General features: G+C 47.3%; 7 protein-coding genes across 7 annotated transcripts; 5 read left to right on the top strand and 2 right to left on the bottom strand.

The window, feature by feature from the left end:
* Positions 1-5,666: 5,666 nt before the first annotated feature.
* On the top strand, positions 5,667-7,286 carry FSUBG_12909 (uncharacterized protein; the record flags this gene model as incomplete). Its single annotated transcript, XM_036677745.1, has 1 exon — positions 5,667-7,286. The coding sequence occupies one exon, from the start codon at positions 5,667-5,669 to the stop codon at positions 7,284-7,286; it is 1,620 nt and encodes a 539-aa protein (XP_036531639.1).
* Positions 7,287-8,060: 774 nt separating this feature from the next.
* Positions 8,061-9,754, top strand: FSUBG_12908 (sugar transport STP1; the record flags this gene model as incomplete). Its single annotated transcript, XM_036677744.1, has 5 exons — positions 8,061-8,113; positions 8,186-8,727; positions 8,790-9,014; positions 9,069-9,230; positions 9,297-9,754. 5 exons carry the CDS (start codon positions 8,061-8,063, stop codon positions 9,752-9,754), a joined length of 1,440 nt encoding a protein of 479 aa, XP_036531638.1.
* A 371-nt stretch (positions 9,755-10,125) lies between these two features.
* Positions 10,126-10,437, top strand: FSUBG_12907 (something about silencing SAS complex subunit 4 domain protein; the record flags this gene model as incomplete). The annotated part of the gene is made up of 1 exon (XM_036677743.1): positions 10,126-10,437. One exon carries the CDS (start codon positions 10,126-10,128, stop codon positions 10,435-10,437), a length of 312 nt encoding a protein of 103 aa, XP_036531637.1.
* A 23-nt stretch (positions 10,438-10,460) lies between these two features.
* On the bottom strand, positions 10,461-12,052 carry FSUBG_12906 (phosphotransferase enzyme family; the record flags this gene model as incomplete). The annotated part of the gene is made up of 2 exons (XM_036677742.1): positions 10,461-11,517; positions 11,571-12,052. 2 exons carry the CDS (start codon positions 12,050-12,052, stop codon positions 10,461-10,463), a joined length of 1,539 nt encoding a protein of 512 aa, XP_036531636.1.
* Positions 12,053-12,602: 550 nt separating this feature from the next.
* FSUBG_12905 (RAS small monomeric GTPase) lies at positions 12,603-13,745 on the bottom strand (the record flags this gene model as incomplete). The annotated part of the gene is made up of 1 exon (XM_036677741.1): positions 12,603-13,745. The coding sequence occupies one exon, from the start codon at positions 13,743-13,745 to the stop codon at positions 12,603-12,605; it is 1,143 nt and encodes a 380-aa protein (XP_036531635.1).
* A 505-nt stretch (positions 13,746-14,250) lies between these two features.
* FSUBG_12904 (short-chain type dehydrogenase reductase) lies at positions 14,251-14,976 on the top strand (the record flags this gene model as incomplete). Its single annotated transcript, XM_036677740.1, has 1 exon — positions 14,251-14,976. The coding sequence occupies one exon, from the start codon at positions 14,251-14,253 to the stop codon at positions 14,974-14,976; it is 726 nt and encodes a 241-aa protein (XP_036531634.1).
* A 748-nt stretch (positions 14,977-15,724) lies between these two features.
* FSUBG_12903 (uncharacterized protein) lies at positions 15,725-16,138 on the top strand (the record flags this gene model as incomplete). Its single annotated transcript, XM_036677739.1, has 1 exon — positions 15,725-16,138. One exon carries the CDS (start codon positions 15,725-15,727, stop codon positions 16,136-16,138), a length of 414 nt encoding a protein of 137 aa, XP_036531633.1.
* Between the last annotated feature and the right edge of the window lie 1,388 nt (positions 16,139-17,526).

Below are 17,526 nucleotides of genomic sequence, written 5' to 3'. Positions count from 1 at the left end.
CTAAATAATATTAATAAGGTAATTAAGATTATAAAAGTATATTTAGCCTAAGTATACTATATATTATACTTATAAAAAAAAGTAAATTATAAAAACCTAGTATAAAGATAAGTTACTAGGCAAGATAACTATAAGGGAAAAGTTAGATAGGCTAGTAGTATTAAGTAAAAAAGCTTATTAGAGATTTAGTTATATTTAGAGCTAGGTTTTTATTAAATAAAGCTTTATTAAGCTATAAAGGTTTTGAACACAAAGGAGCCAGAAGCGACATCAGCTTCTGGGCTCTGCCTCGACCTTTGGTAGCGTTAAGCAACGTGAGGTTCACTGGAAACAGGTCCTCCGTCTTAAATAGATCCCCTGGCTATTTGGACACACTATTCAAGGAGAGAACTTGTTCCCAGCAACCTGCTACGTCACAATGGCCTATAAGGCAGCCGTTAAACTTGTCTCCCCAGCGCAGGAGATTAGACTTGTTGAGCTACACGACGGGAGTAAGGTTGTGGGTAGTTTAAAGAGGCTTCAGCCTCCAGCGCACAAAGGTAAATAACACCAATAAACACATACGGGCAAGATACTCATTGCCCTTGAGCTACACGACATCGACGTCTTTCGTGCTCTGAGCCTCAAACCTGACTCTCCTGGAACTGAGATTCTCTTTGCGGTACGCATTACAAGTCAATCAGACAGTGCGATCACGGCAACTTGGTCTTGTTACAGTAACCCAGTTGACTTTGAACATGGCCAGAATCTCGGAAATATGCCAGCTCAAGCCGATTCTCACGTTGAAGGCTTCTTTCGCATTGAGCTTGGTGCTCCCAGAGACGATATCTTGCCTCTCAGATCGGAGCCGATTCTTCCCTTGATTCCACTTGACATCGAAGAGCTATATGACACTCTTGCTGGCCTGGGTCATGGTTATACAGACCATTTCCAGACGCCTAAAATGCTTCGCCGTTTGCACCACGCTGTTGTTACTATGCCTGAAGAGTGGCATGAAGCGAGCTCATTGACTCGTTACGATGTCAATCCCGCCGCCTTGGATACGGGTATTCATGGGCTGTTGGCTGGCTACTCGTGCCCAGGAGACAGGCGGCAACGGTCAACTTACCTCCCAAGTCAGATTGACAGCATTCGGATTAGTATGGCCACCACTGACGTTGGTGAAGATGGCCCCGCTGAACTGCTGGCAGATTCTTTCGTCACGCACGGCGATGCCAGCCGTATCAGCGGTGATATCAATGTCTTCAACCCTGAGAATAACAAGACGCATATTCAGATTCGCGGGGCGCACTTGCTAAATCTGCCTGGTTCCCTCAGATCAAGCCGAGAAAGTTATCATCAAGATATCTGGGAACGCGACGCTTTATGTGGCATTGAGCCTGATCGGAAGTCAATCATCTCAGACAATAGGGCTGAACTCAGCAACTTGGCTATGCGTCTAGTGCTATTCTACTGTCAGAAGGTTCTCAAACAGCTCAAGCCATTTGAGATCATGCTCATGGGAAAAGCCCGCAAAAACTTTTTGGCATGGGTAAAGGACGTTCTTATTCCCAGCGTGAGGACTGGGGAGCATAAGGTCAACAAGGAGTGGCTTGATGACACGGAAGACGTGTTGGACCAAGAGGCTAAGAGGCTCAAGGCCGCGAAATCAGCCGACTTCATGCTCTTGGAACGTCTTGGACGTAACCTCACATCCATTACCCGTGGTCTCACTGCAGGTATGAAAGTAGCGGAGCAAGACAACGCACTTGAAACATTTTACGCCGACAGCTTTGGCTTCCGAGAGGTCTTTCTGGATGCAGCTAGCCTTGTTTCACAACTCTGCCATCGTTACCCAGCTACGAAGATGATCGAAGTTGGTGCTGGGTTCGGCCCAGGCTTACGAAACGCGATGATCAATGCTGCAGGCACGCGCCGTTACACATCTTATACAGTCACCAATACCCTTGAGCCTTCTGATCATGACTCGAAGCTCATCTTCAAGCTTCTTGACATTGACAAGGACCCAGTTCAGCAAGGGTTTGTCGAAGCATCATACGACTTGGTTATCGCCACAAGTTCATACTCTACCAAGGTCAGCCAAGAAACAGTGATCAATGCGAGAAAGCTGCTACGTCCGGGTGGTTTCCTGCTCCTTGTACCTCTGACAAACGACTATCTTCCTGTTCGCTTTGTCCAGTCCCTGCTCCCAAGATCCTGGCTAGAGAAGGACGATTCACAGCCCCAGATTATCAAGGTCTCCGACTGCGATTCCTTGATGAAAGCAAATGGATTCTCGGGTGTTGATGTCATCTACACACATCACTTTTGCAGTGTTATGCTCTCACAAGCGGTTGACGATGTTGTTCTTGCTGTGCGGGATCCAATCGCTGCGACGCAGAAGATCGATGCAGAAGTCTTGCTGGTTCTAGATCCATCGCCTGGCATGATTGTTGAAAACCTGGCTTCTCAGCTAGAAGACAGGCTTGCCTCATACACTACAGTGCAGAGGGTCTCCGGCCTTGAAAGCATCAATGTCCCACCAGAGGTCATTATTTTGAACCTCTGCGATCTCGATACCCCAGTTTTCCATCAGATGAGCGAGTTACGCTTCAGGGGACTGCAAGAGATAATGCGCCAAGCCAGTGTTCTCCTCTGGGTTACCCAAGGTGCTCGAAGTGGAGCTAAGCCGGAAAATACCATGGTGCTTGGCTGGGGACGATCTGCTCGCCTAGAGCGGTCTACTATGAAGCTCCAAGTCTTGGACATCGAGCAGGAATCACAGAGTGTAGATCCTGATGTCATTTGTAAGCTATTGCTCAATCTTTGCACTAGTATCTCAGACAACCAGGACATTCTCTTTACACAGGAGCCAGAGTTGATGTTGAGAGACAACGCGATTTACGTTCCAAGGATCTGGCCAGTCGATGGCCTTAACGAGCTCGCTGATACAAGATACAAAGAAGTATACGTGGAAACTTCACCGGCGAATTCATTTGTAGCGCTCGATGAGCGAGGCACACTTGCGATTCAGCGACCTTATGGACATACTGAAGCAGGAAATTTAGAAGTACTAGCATCGTCTGTACATGGCTTCCGTTTTCAAGGTGAAGAGAATCTGAGGCAGCTCTGCATCTCGAGGAATGTGGCAGGCGAAGCATCACTCACACTCCTAGACAAAGACTCGTTTGAGATTCTTTGGCAATACGAGAAAGACAATGGGGGTGCCGAGTACCATCATCAGCTTCAACGCCTGATAACGTCGACACTTGCAGAGGCTACTCTTCGTAATGTTTCGGGTCACGTTTGGATTCATGGTGCCCCTGCCTGGCTGGAAAAAGAGCTGGATCTGGCGGCGTCGCGACGTGATGATATCCAGTTGTTCAACACAACATCCGACCGCGAGCTAGTCAAGGGGAACTCCAAGTTCCTCCATCCTTTCACTACCAAGGGTGACCTCGTTCTAGTGAAGCCGAAAAACATTGCGGCATTGGTTTGCTTGGACGATTCGCAACAAGGTCATAACTTGGTCGACTTGGTTCGCAACAGTTGGCCCAGCCTCCGCATTGAGCTGCCAGTTTTGTCATTGAACAGTTTCGATGGAGTTGTCTTCAACGGGCTCAGTAAGGCCATGTTTGTTGACCTGGTAGACTGGTATCTCAGGAGTGGCACTCTTGTGTCTGATAATTCAGTAGAAGGAGGCGTTATCCCCGTCGAACATATCTCCAAGACATCACCCTCATCTATCTTGCGAACAAGCGTCCTTGACAGAACGACAACGACAACCATCACGGCCAAGCTTCTTCCGCCAGATCACGATGGCATTTTCTCCAGTGAGAAGACCTATCTTCTGCTTGGCCTCGCCGGTGATTTTGGCATTTCCATTGCACTGTGGATGTTCGATAGCGGAGCTCGCCATGTTGTGTTGGCATCTCGTAAGCCTGTTACTCTCCAACCAGTGGTAGATCATGTCGCCGCAACTTATGGTGCTGCTTTACGCTTCATGGCTATCGATATCTGCGACGAGACTTCATTATCGGCTGCGTGGGCCGAGATTCATGCATCGATGCCCCCTGTAGCCGGTATCATGAACGGCGCTATGCTTATGCGAGATCAACTCTTTGCAGACCAGCCGTGGTCGGACTTTTCAGCTGTCATGGGTCCCAAGGTCAGAGGAACGCAGAACCTTGTCGCAATCCTTGACCGAGAAACCAAACCCGAGGACCTAGACTTCGTTGTGTTCTTTTCTTCTGCAGTTGCGGTGGCTGGAAATGCCGGTCAGACTGCATATGGCTCATCGAATTGGTTTATGCAAGGCACAGCTAGCAACATGCGACAACGTGGTTACCCCGGCTGTGTTGTCCACATCGGAGGTGTCAGCGGACTGGGCTATGTTCAACGACATGAGAAACGCAAAATGCTTGAAGAATCATTGTATTGGCTTATGTCTCCTGTCAGTGAGACGGATCTACACGATATGTTGGCTGAGGTTAGCGCGGGCGACCGGCATGATCTCATTACCGGTATTCGTGGTGATATCCGGACCTACACTTGGCGAGAACAACCGCGCTTGTGGCATTACCTCCAGGCCGAAGACGACAGTGACGATGTTACAGAGAAAGAAGGCAGTAATGCATCTCTGAAAGTCCAGCTTGCTTCATTTGTCGCTGATCCAGATGTTTGTCTCGAACTGCTGCTTGATGGCTTTACGTCGGCATTGTGTGGAATGCTGCATATGAAGCCCGAGGAGCTTGACACCGATGTCCCTGTTGCTAGCATTGGCATTGATTCGCTCGTGGCTGTCAGGGTTAGAGAGTGGTTTATGCAGCAGGTTGGCGTGGAGGTGTCTGTTTTGAAGGTCATGTCTTTGAATACTCCTTTACTTGCTTTATGTAAGGATGTTTTGGCTATCTGGAGGAAACAGGTAAAGGCTTAAGATAGCGTATTATAGAAAGCTCTGTAGTCGAGTTGCGAGAAATTCATTTGTTTGCTACCATTGACGTAGAACATGCTCTCAAGCACGCCTGCTAATTGGCTCTTGTCAAACTTTGAATAAGTGGCGGTGTAGGACCCGACTGGATGGGGTCCGTTGCTCTCAAGACGCTAAATCGTCGATCCAGCTCCTCGCTTGGCTTGTCAACGTGTCATTTAGTTAGGGTGGATGCTCGTCAAGGGGAGGAAAGAAAACTCAGGACCTTGACCCTAACGGATAAATTTATTTAGGTAAATCAAGCCTAAGCTTACTGGGATCTTTATTAAGTTTATTCTGGCACCTTATGTCAAGGTTTGGCGTTTTCTTGCTCCCTAAGGCTCGTTGAGAGCTGATGCTTATCGTGCGCCTTACCCTATCTACCCCTGGCGCTGCGCCCTGTGGGCTTTTATTGACTCTAACGCGCCACAGCTGAATGGGCTTACCAGTACAGGCACGCTTAATTCACTAACTCAACAAGTTTGCCCTTGGCAATGAGGGCTGCGGATTTTTATTGACTGTTTGCAACGATAGCTGAAAAATCTTCTCGTTAAATATAGCTAGGACAAAGCAATAGCTTTTTACCAGAGAGCTGAATAGCAGAGCATGAGAGACTAAATATTCAAAACATACTTAGCTAGATATAACAATTTTTAGTATTTAATCTTTCGTCACCCGCGGTGATACTGATGAATCTGCCAGGACAACTTCTCCAAAAATGGATTCATCATCACCATCTTCATCGCGTAACAGTCTAGACACTGGCATTGATGCTGCGAAACTGGAAGCAGCCAATCGGTATGTCCGCTGGAACCTTTTATTTCTCGTTATCATCTTTACCTTTCTCATCTTTCCGATATGGATGCCCTTTACTCCTTATGTCAATCAAGTGACCAACATCTTTATCATCATCATCATTGGTCTCTTCCAACTTGTCTGGTTAATAGCCACTATCTGCGCCATTCGTCGAACAATAGCCATCAACAGCCGGCACAAACGCAGGCTTGCAAAAGCCCAAGATGTTGAAGCCTCTGACGCAACTGCCAGCTGCTCCACAAACATCCGTCACATAGTTGCCATGACCCTGTACAAAGAGCCTATGAGTGTGCTGCAAACCACCTTGGACTCACTCGTGGAGCAACAGGATGCCAAATCCCGTCTCTCTGTTATCATTGGCATGGAATGCCGCACACCTGACAAGGAATCTAAACGCGATGAGGTCTACGCAAAGTACGAGAGCAAGTTCCTCCGTCTGATCGTTACCTTCCATCCCTCGGATATTCCTGGTGAAATCAGCGGCAAGTGTTCCAACATGAACTATGCTTGTCGCCAGGGCCTACAGATTCTCCGTCAAGATGTTGAGTACAACTACGAAAAACATGAGCATATCTTTACGAACTGCGACTGTGATGCCGTCTTCGATCCGGAATACATGCTGGAGCTTGAAACTGAGTACCTGAAACTCGATTCTGCAGACCGCCATTCCTCTATCTGGCAGTCCATCATCATCTACAAACGCGACTCTATGCCATTCTTCGTCGATATCACCGGCGTTTTGCGAACCTTTTTCTTCATGGGTGTATTGATACCTTGGAACATCAATCCCATGTCCCACTACTCCCTTAGCGTCAAGTTACTCGAGGAGGGTGCTTTCACTCATCCAGCCTACCAGATGGAGGATATCATTGCCTTGATACGCTACACCATCATGACAAAACGAGAGATTCGCATCAGGCCTCTGAATATCATTTCCATCAACGGCCCAACCTCTGGTGCCAACTATCTTGACGAGATACGCGAGTGGGCGCTTCAGATTCGCCGATGGACCATTGGCGCGGGCGAGGTGTTTCACTACTTTATCGTCAAGACCTACAGAATGCCTGGGTTGTACCTGTCTATCAGCTGGGCGACGCGCTTCTTCATTTACTACGGCCTCGTCCTCTGCGCGAGTGCTATCTTCTCTGTGGTATCTCCTATCATTGTTCAGTTGGTCAACGGTGTGGCTACTGAACATGATCCACTCTTTATCAGCAACTCCCTGTTCTCGACCATCTGCTTCATCTTCTTAGGCACCCAATACGCCTTTTTGCTCGTCGTCTCCGTTATTGTCCGCTGGGGTCTCCCTGTTCCCTGTGACGGGAAGAGCAGTTATAACAAAGGTGCTTGGGGTGTTGTAAGAGGACTATTGCATTGGATCTTGATGTTGCCTACCATCCTAGCTTACAGCTTTGTTGAGCTTTACTCCTTCTTCGAGCTGGCTTTTAGAGGAAAGGATATTTGCAAACATAACGCAGCAAGCAAGAGCAATTTAGTTCTTATAAAGGAGAATGGAAACTGAGCTAGAATTAATTACTGTCGATATAAACCATTTATACACGATCTCCATCCTCGCAGTATTGCTGGCAGCCTGAATTTGCAAACAGTGGTGTGTTAAACCACATATCCGACTTATAGAGAGACTCGTTGTAAGTAAACCCATTCAGGAACGGAGTATCTCCTGCTGCCCCAACACGATCCGCTTGCCATGGTGGCTCCCTCTGGTTCTCAGTCGGGGAGGAAGTGCCGTCAGCGCCACTAGCGCTGCCCCAGGCAGAGATCAGTACTACAAAGACCAGCTTACACTAATCTATTCGACGTATGATTCTCTTCTGGGCTTGTTTGGTAAGATGTAGTCCTGTTCGATTGATATTGGGGCTCAAGCGCCGCGGTGATGTTCCGCCGAAACGCAGAACACGCCAGCGACCATTGCCCTATACCAGCCATCTTTCCCTCCCTCTGCGGAGCATCAGGCGTCTGGATGCAGTCCTCCAAATCGTAATATCGTCGTAACGCCCGAAGCGAGATCACCAGAGGATATCTCGTCGCTGCATGTACATCCAACCCCGCCCTAAATCCGGGGTCATGCAGAATGAAAGAGTTTATCCATCTTCCCCACAGTCTGAGGGCACGGCACACATAAAAGACATCATCTTCCCCGGATCTGCAACCCCAAGTTCCACAAATCTCCAGGCTCCTAGTGCGTGCATGAACCCATCAGCGTCAACTTGCACATTATCCTGATAAAGAAGACCTGTCTCTTTTCTTGAACAGCGCTCCACGTCAAACAGTCAAGATGCTGGGCATGGATATCACCACTTATTCTTCCCTGGTCATTGCGATCGGTGGGTACGTGTGATCTTCTGATGACAGTCCTTTCTCTGGACAAGGCAGGCTAACAATTCATGTTCCTCTATCCAGGCTTGTGTATGGTGTTGACACGGGCATTATCGCGACCACCATCGCCCACAACTCCTTCAAGACATACATGTACGGTTCGCTTGATGCTAAGCCCCAACTCACTGGTGCCGTCGTATCGACATATTATGCCGGCAACTGTATCGGCTCTCTAACGTCTGGTGCCATGATGGACAAGTGGGGTCGCAAGATTCTTGTCATGCCTGCCACCCTTTGTGCCATCATCGGCACTGTGATCCAAACTGCGTCAGTCAATGTTGGGGTGATGATCACAGGTCGTATTATTGCCGGGCTTGCCACTGGATCCTTACTGACAATTGTACCCGTTTACGTTGCCGAGCTCGCACCCCCAAAGAACCGAGCTTACTTAGTCGCACTCAAGGGTCTACTCACCGGTATCGGGTATCTTGTCGCGAACTGGATCGGCTATGCTGGCTCATATGCCAAGGGCGATGTGCAGTGGAGAGTCCCTCTCGCTATGCAGGTTCCTCCGGCCGCTCTCTTACTTGTTTTAACTGTCTTTCTTCCCGACTCCCCTCGGTGGCGTAAGTATTTGATTCCACCTTACCAGAAGTAAAGCCCAATTGCCCACTGAACATTCCTGGAGTCGTTGCAAAGGAACGCCACGAAGATGCACAAAGAGTGATTACAATGCTCCACGCCAAGAAGGGAGAGGATTTCATTCAACGCCAAATGCTCGAAATCCGAGAGCAGCTTGCTCTGGAACAAGCCCAACGGACGAGTGCAAGCTGGGTAGAACTCTTTACTCTCCGCTACGCTAAGCGACTCTTGCTGACCTGTTTTATCCTCAACATGACTAAACTTTCTGGTGGTACGTAAAAGCTTTGCTTTTGTCAGAGGCTTATTAATCTAAGTATCCCGATAGGGGGCGTGGTCCAAAATTACCAGTCTTTGTTCTATGCCGGCCTCGGGTTCGAAGGAAGAACAGTTCTCTTGATCAGCGGCTGTTATGGATTTATGGGTGTCATCGGCCAGATAATCAACATGGCGTTTGTACCTGATAAGCGGCCACGTAAGCGAACAATGTGTAAGTGCTCCTCCCACCAAATTGTTACAATATCCATGGTTGTTGAAGCTGGTTCCTTGATCTTAGGGCTTGGTTCTCTCGTTCCAACAACCTTTCTGGTTCTCCTCACCATCATGTCCAGATTCTACGGCGATGGTAGCCATCTCGCTGGAGCCGCAGCTGGCGTTGCCTTCATTTTCCTGTACTCAGCCTGCTACGCCATCTTCTTCAACAGTACAGTATGGGTCGTTGTCTCTAAGATCTTCCCCCAGCATCTCCGTGGTAATGGCAATGCCTTCGCTGTATTTTCCATGTCTGTGACAAACATTTGGCTCTCCCAGATCACGCCATATACGTTTGAGGCTATCGCCTGGAAGTTCTACTTTGTCTTTATTGCGCTTAACCTGGCCGCCACTGTTATCTACTGGGTTTGGTTACCTGTAATAAATCAGTTGACCCTTGAGGAGATTGCTGGGGCATTTGGAGACGAGGTTGTTCAGTCTGATAAGCTTGACCATGACCACAAAGAAGATATCAGTAAATGATTAGCTAAAGATAATGGCTAGAGCAAAAGACTTAGATAAGATTGTCTTACAATAATTCTAGATTCATAGCAATTTACCCCTCTTATATCTCAAAAAGGCATATCTCGAGTGGCGTGTCTGCGGAACTGACTACTCGTTCTGACTGGCCATGGTCGGCAGAGCTTAGCAGTCTAATAATTTTCTGCGCATAAAATTTACAAAATATACCATAGCGAGGATCGCAACTATTCTTAAGGTCTGCCGACTAGTTCCAGATTAATATTCTTGGTCGCGACAGCTCAGTAACGCCAACGCAAGACCACCAATACATCTGCCATTCGTTCCGGCAATCAAAGCTATACTCATCTCAAAGCATATCCGCTTTCGCCACTATGGAACCCACTGCTCATAATCTAAGCGACATAAGAAAGCGAATTAGCGAGATAATGGCGGATGTATCAAAGGAACAACAAGAGCTGGATGATATCATCCAGTTCATCAACAGAATTGAACAATTGGACCTCGAAAATATGTCTGGCAGTGCCTCGAGTGCAAGGAGGAAAAGATCCAAGGCTCAGGCCAAGTCTGTGAAGGAAGAGAAGGAGGACTACGAGCGCAAACGAGTGAAAAAGGAAGAAAGTCTTGGTCGAATGTGGCAGAAGATACATGAGCTACAGGAACGAGAGAGGGAGTTGGCAAAGTGATAAACAAGTTTGATTTATGAGGACTATTGCCAGCCGTATTTTGCCTTTAATACTTTCGACTCGGCGAGTATCTTATCTATCTCGGTCTCATACAACCCGTTTTCCTTCAAGTACTGAATATACCGCTCACACCTTTGTGCCTGGCGTTGAGCGTGCAAGGTAAGTTCAGGATGCTCATCGAAGAACTCAGAAACCACATCATCAAGGTTATCTTCAGATAAATGTCTGATTACCTTGTAACACAGGAAGTCGTAGAAAATGTCCGTGGCATCGGTAGGACGACGCATTATATGGGCGACGCAAAACTTAATATCTGTATCCTCAGAAGTATACCACTCCCTTTTCAACTGATTACAGAGTTCGTTGGTGGTGCCCTTCTCATTCAAGACGCTGCAAAACTCGGCATGGATTTGTGTGTCCGTCTCGGGTGAGTCATGGCCCGTGATCCAAGACGGCGGCGTGAACGTTGGACGCGGAACAGTGCTCGAGAACTCCCAGTCAATTATACCCTGGATGTTTAAGTCGTCATCTACGATGATGTTGGGACTTCGTAAGTCCTGATGGTTTAAGATGAAAGGGCCATGGTCAAGCTGAGGGTCAACCAGCTGCTCGAAAATACGTTTCAAGGCGTGAAGAGCAAAGATTTCGTGTCGGATATCCTCAATGGTATGATCGCGAACTGGAGGCGAGAAGAAACCTGATACGAGGCTGAACTGGTATTTCATATATGCCATGGCGGATGAGAACATTAACGGAGGGGGAAGGCGAAGTGTATTGGCAGACATAGACATGACAGGGCCAATGATAGGGCGAGAGGGGTCATCCGGATTCGGCATTAGAGAGCCAATCGAGGGGAACCTAAGGCCGTGAAGTTCAGTGAGGATATCGATTAGTTGAGAGTAAAAGTTCCGTCGGTGCTCCTCCTTAGCGACAAGCAGCCGCTTTCTGTCCAGCGAATGACCCTCGATGAAGTCTGTAATGAGAAACATCTGAGTTCCAATGCCACTTTTTGTCAAAATAGCACCGCGACCATAAGCCCGAACGCAGGGGAGTGGAATTTGGGTATGATGCTCAAGGTATCTACGTGGCAGTCAGCACGAGTTCGGAGACGGATCGATGTCGGGTAGACTTACTGGATGGTAGTCACTTCGCTTAGCAATTTATCCCATGGATTATTCACAGCAGGCTCGATGGGGACTCTGACAACCCATTTTGGCTCATCGGTGACAAATTTAACAAAGAAGCAAACATTAAAACTACCACTGGCCTTGTTTACGACTCGGCAAGACTTATTACTGTTATATTTTGACGCCAATGCACAGATGGCAGATAGATCAAGGGACTCGATAAATTCTCGTCTTGCTTGGATGGACTGGTCTTCGGTAAGAACGGGGAATTGGTTGCTACCAAGACTGGCGGCGCTCGTATCCGTGGCCGAATTACTAAGATCTGGCGCCTGGACCTTATTCTTGGCATCGTTGCTTTGATCTTGGTTCGTTGAAGTTTGAGTAGTTGAGAAAGAAGCAAGCTGCAGGAGTCGATCCCACAAACTAGGGAACAAGGCAAGGAATGACACCCAGCGCATCCGAAATAGTCGAACTATCGCGGATAGCATGGCTGGTCCAATATGGACGATGCATTGTTAGGTAGATGCTTGTTGATTGACGGCGGTTGAATCATGCTGCTTGGAAAAGGAGACGTGCCATTCGGTTAATAGTAAGTCCGATGGCTCCTTAGCTTTGCGGCGAAATATGGTTGTGGATAATGTAAGTGGCCAAATCCTCATGGTGGGGCGGCTTGCGCTATAAATAGCAGCATACCTATAGAGTTAGTAGGATGCTAACCTGTGGAATGCCAGCCGTTGATATGAACGGTATAGGGTAAGCACTAGGTACTTGCTGAAAGTGAGCATTAGCCCCAGCATTACTATGCCATACACCGTGGATTTTCTGGTGAATTGGGTTATCGGGAGCTTCATTGATGTTGGAGTTATAGAAGTTTACAATTAGCTCCAGTTGAGAAGCAAAGGCAGCTACCTGTATGGCATATGCCAAGGTTTTGCATTTTGAGGAAGATTCTATCGCTAACAACTCGCTTTTCGTAATATTACTGACTAGAACACCTCAAGACAAAACGCGAATCATTAAATTGACAGATATAGAGCTTCATGGCTTGAGACCAAAGTTCTCAAGGAGGTCATTCCCGACCCAGCGACAGCAGTCATCTATACCCGTCGTAAGTGCCATCATAATAATTCCAAGTTCGTCAATATCTTCCGGTTTCGCCGTGGCCATATCCGACTCCCAGTGAGCAAAGCGTATAGGCAATGTATGACACTTAGCAACAGCTGACTCCCACTCAAATCTCGATGTGGAGGACCAAAGAGCCCTTTGACCAAAAAACGATAACGCCGGGAACTCATGGTGAGCATCGTCCCAGCCATTCCTCAGGAATGAGTACAGCCCATGCAGGCTATATCCTATAATAACCGTGCGTCTCAAGCTCTCAGTAAGACACCAAATTTCCCACGCATCAGATCCTGGTGTCCTCAATTGACTGCTCAGGATTTGTGTCGACTCTTCAACACTAATCATGCGCTGTTGTAAGCGCCGAATACTGTTGACAAAGAAAGTCTCCACATTTTCAGCATTTGCTCTTTGCCGAATGTCTCCATCTAGTAGGCGAATTATCTGTAGTAGAATGAATGCCTGAACCGAAGACAATAGATCGACATCAGAGTCGGCCAGTTGTATGAGATCAATCAACTCATCAGCATGTTGCTGAATTGTACTGTAAACCAGTTGTTGGTTCGTCTCGCACTTTATCTCATAGAGAGCACAGATGGCCAATGTTCTAGTAAGTGGCGGGGGAAGATACTTTTCCACTATTCTTCTATGGATGAAAGGAATTTGACCGTGGAGGACCAACTGCTTGGGGTATGACTTGAACCGCTCAATGGTGTATACAATTCGACGTTGGTATTTTTCTCCTGCCAAAACACTCTTCTCAGCGGTATCATGCGGATTCAATAAGTCAGGTACCAAGAAGTCATTGAGATTTGTCATAGCTTCCTGCCAATCCAAGTCGTAGTCTGGGAAAGGCGGCAAGGCGAGGTCATCAGCATCGAAGGTTATGTCAGATGTGATACTCGTATTTTGTGAGTCTGTTTGAGATTCGTCCACTGTGATTCCTGCGGTTTCTTGAGAAAGAGCTTTTGAACTTCGCGCTAGGGTTCGTCGCGTCGAGGGATGAGGATAAAGGCATTCAATTGATCGGACGCGACAACGGTAGCATTTGGGAACTGCCATGTCGCACCGTCTTTTGGACTTGATGCATGCAGCGCATGCTTGGCGATAAGGAGGTGGCATGGAAATGAGAAACAGTCGCTGTCTTACAACTAAAGTCACTGCTTACGATGATGAGGGGAAGTTGCTGTGAGGGGATCTCGACTTCCGCACTTTAGGACTCTCTAATTGGTCTCGTTTATTTTTGGCTTCCGCTGCTTAATCTGTGGGCACACTGCAGGCTCCACTTCTACTTCCACCAGCCAATGAAATAATTGACCTTGATCTCGTAAGGCGGAAGTAACAATGGCGGAAGTAAGCTCCGCAGAGGCATAAGGTAAGCACCCTCATCTTTTGGCTGGCAATTACTTTACAAATTAACAATGTCTAATTACTGGACCTACTTGGCTCAAATATCATGCTCTCTGGGTATAAATATGAACTGCTGCTTCTGCTGCCGATCTCCTGTCACGCATTTCTACATCGCATCTTGAACAACACATCTCCAACATTCAACATCATTATAGCCATGGCTACTTTCAAGCTAGACTTTGTTCCAACATATCACCACGACACGTACGATGCAATCTCTGAAACAAATCCCGATCTATCCTGCGAGGGGAAAGTCGTGTTTGTTACAGGCGGTGGTCGAGGCATTGGCCGTGAAATCGCAAAGGCCTTCGCCGTCGCTGGCGCCAAAGGCGTATTCATCATTGGAAGGACTGCTACAGAGCTGCTCAGTGCTGTAAAAGAGATCAAAAGTCTCTCTACTGGCACTCCAGTGTCGTTTCATCATGCCGAAGCCGACATTACAGATAGAGAGGCTGTCTCTTCTGCTTTTAAGAAGGCAATTGCAGCATTTGGCCACATAAATATCCTAATCCAGAACGCAGGATATCTCGATGCCCATCGCTCTCTGCTGGACTCCGATCTCGATGACTACTGGAAAACCTTTGAGATAAATGTCAAAGGAGGCCTGCTTGTAACCCAGCAGTTCCTGAAGCAAAGTCAACCGGGTGACACGATTATCAATATCGGATCTGGAGCTGGGCATCTACCCCCCATCCCGGGTTACTCTGCGTATTCTTCATCAAAGCTTGCATTTGCAAAGATGATTGAATGCGTCCAGCTGGAGAACCCTCATCTTCGTGTTTTCAACATCAATCCCGGTGCTATTGCCACGGAGATGCAGAAGAAGTCCGGTGATATTGCTACAGTGGATAATATCCGGAAGTTCACTATTTCAGGAGTTTGAATTCTTGAGCTAACGTTCTTAGGGCTCCCGGCGTCTTATTGTGTCTGGCTGGCTGCTTCGAAAGAGGCTGATTGTCTGAAAGGCAAGTTTCTTTGGACCAACTGGGACGTCACAGAGCTGTTGCAGCGGAAGGATGAAATAAAGGAGCAGAATCTTTTGACTCATGGCCTTATTGGCCTGTAACTGCCTTGAACCTCAGGATAACACTATAGATATAAAGTAATTCGAGTTTTACTTCCCCGGCCACCCATGTATCTGAGGGAACGGCTGGATGCTACCGGCCCAGTATATGCAACAGCTGCTTTGCGGTTACGTAGTAGCTCACATCACTGATGATGTAAGTTAGTATCTTGAAGTGAGGTTGAAGCCAGCAACCGATAGCCTCTCAATATTAGCACATGCGATACATCTGCGACAAGTCCATGATGACCTGTGTTATAGTGCCTCAATAATAACATCTAGCTTGCTTTATTATCTCCCAACTACCCAATCAAAGCAACCTCGGGAAATTCATTTAACGGCCAAAGATGGGGTTAACGACGTTTACAAACGGTCAGCGCTTAACACAATTTGTTTAATTGGGTAGTGTCGCCGTGGCGCTGTGATCGGCGGCTTCTGCATTTCAGCTGGCAAGGATTAAGTGCAATCGGCGCTTATGATAAATAACCTTGAGTACTCTTTTCTTATGGCTCCATCTTACGGCTCCCTCTCCAGACTTTTTATTTTAATCTTATGCTTCTCGTGTAGTATGAAAACATCAATTTTGATCTTCTCGCCTAAGGGTGATACAGAGCTGATCCTCCGCCGTCCCAACTTTCAGAATCGCAATGAGCCTAAGGATAAGAGCACAGCAAGTGAGACTGGACCCCAGAATGAAGTCGTGAAGTTGAACGATATCAAAACTGAGGAAGACCAGCCCAAGGAAGATCAACCGCTGGATCCTGATGTGTATTCCGACCGCTCTTCTTCGGTACACAAGACCGAAGACCTGAAAGCCCTCATGGCCTCTGCCGAAAAAGGTCATTCTGTTGAGATCCGTCTTCGGGTCTCATCGGCACACCTAATACTGTCATCTCCTGTGTTCAAAGCTATGCTTGACGGCCCTTTTAGCGAAGGTATTCGCACAAAGACAATCTCTTTGAGGATTTTAGCGATGCTTTGAACTAGAGGGCCTCCAGAAGTGAAGTCAAGTATTAAGGAGTTAAAATAGCTTATTAGGGTATGTAGAAGCCTTGGAAGTAACTTAGGAAATGTAATAATATTCTCGTCTTTATAAGATGGCTATATAGGGTTCTTTAATTAGACTGAATTTATATCTTTGCTTTATATTTTATAGAAGATAAATGCGCCCTGATGTAGTTCTTAATTTAATCTAAGTCATAGTGCATATAACTACCTAATTCGTTCCTTTAATGTAATATGTGTTGCTAGCTATACCTTTCAACTAATACGATTTTCGTATCCCTCGTTATATAGTCGCTTTTGCCATGTGCATAAGAAAGCCCTTACCAGCTTGGGTCTCTGAGAAGAGGTTCAATAGCTCACTATTTCACTTCTCCATTCCCACTCTCATATTTGAAAGGCAATTCAAACGCTGGTCCAAAGCTGCAATATTGCTCAGATGTTCCGTCTCCCTTTCACGTTCTTGTCTTGTTTTGACCGACTCTAGAACATCAGCGAGCTCCTCTCGAACGGTTTGCTGCTTAGAGACCCCTTGGGAGTTATGTGAATCAAAATGCATTCCCTCCTGTGTCGATAAAGTCTATTCTTTGAGAGGCTCTCCACGATCTTCTGTTGCCTGGTTTATCTTTGCCATCTCAAACGCCACAGCAGCATCAAGCCGATCCCTAAGATCCTTTTCCTGTTGCTCTTCCCCAAGCATAGCAAAGTGGCTTCTACGGTAAAACCCGAGAGCTCTCAAGAAAAAAGTGACTACCTCCTACCCAAATAGGATTGGCAAAGCGTATCGAGGCCGCGGATTGCAACTCCTCGACGAGATGTTGGTAAGCACCGGATAAACCTTATGAGCCGGGAAGATATACCCAGCTCTGTAGAATGCGGGGTTGAGATCAAATGGCAGCAACAAGGAATTGACGTTCAATATGTTCCAGAAGACAAGGACCATGGGGATAAATAGAGGCGGTAGCCAAATAGTAAAGACATCAAATGTAAGAAAGTTGACAGTAAATTGTCTGCAGAACAAGTCTTCAGGGCCAGCCTCTGACGTTTCTGAAGCCCACGGACGGGGCGGCGATACGTTGGCAGGCCCAGTCTGGTAACAATAACTTATCAAGTGTGCCGTCTTTGCCAGCGCCTCGCATCACTAGCTTCCCGCTCGGCTAACCGGCACGCCGCCTTGACCTGGGGTTCGAGCTAACCATATTAGATCACACACCTTCCCGAATTGGGAAGGCGGGGAGGTCATGAGACAAGCTTTGAGCAAGCATTCGCGTATCGTCTTGGCCGAGACTAAGTCATTTGGGTTAGCTATGTAAGCCTTGTCGCCCGGAATCCACACCTCCTGTACTACTCGCATCTCCGCAAATGGCA

This window comes from Fusarium subglutinans (genome assembly GCF_013396075.1).
Source record: "Fusarium subglutinans strain NRRL 66333 chromosome Unknown NRRL66333_c0000297, whole genome shotgun sequence".
Lineage (NCBI taxonomy): Eukaryota > Fungi > Ascomycota > Sordariomycetes > Hypocreales > Nectriaceae > Fusarium > Fusarium subglutinans.
This window is presented reverse-complemented; position numbering and strand designations above follow the sequence as displayed.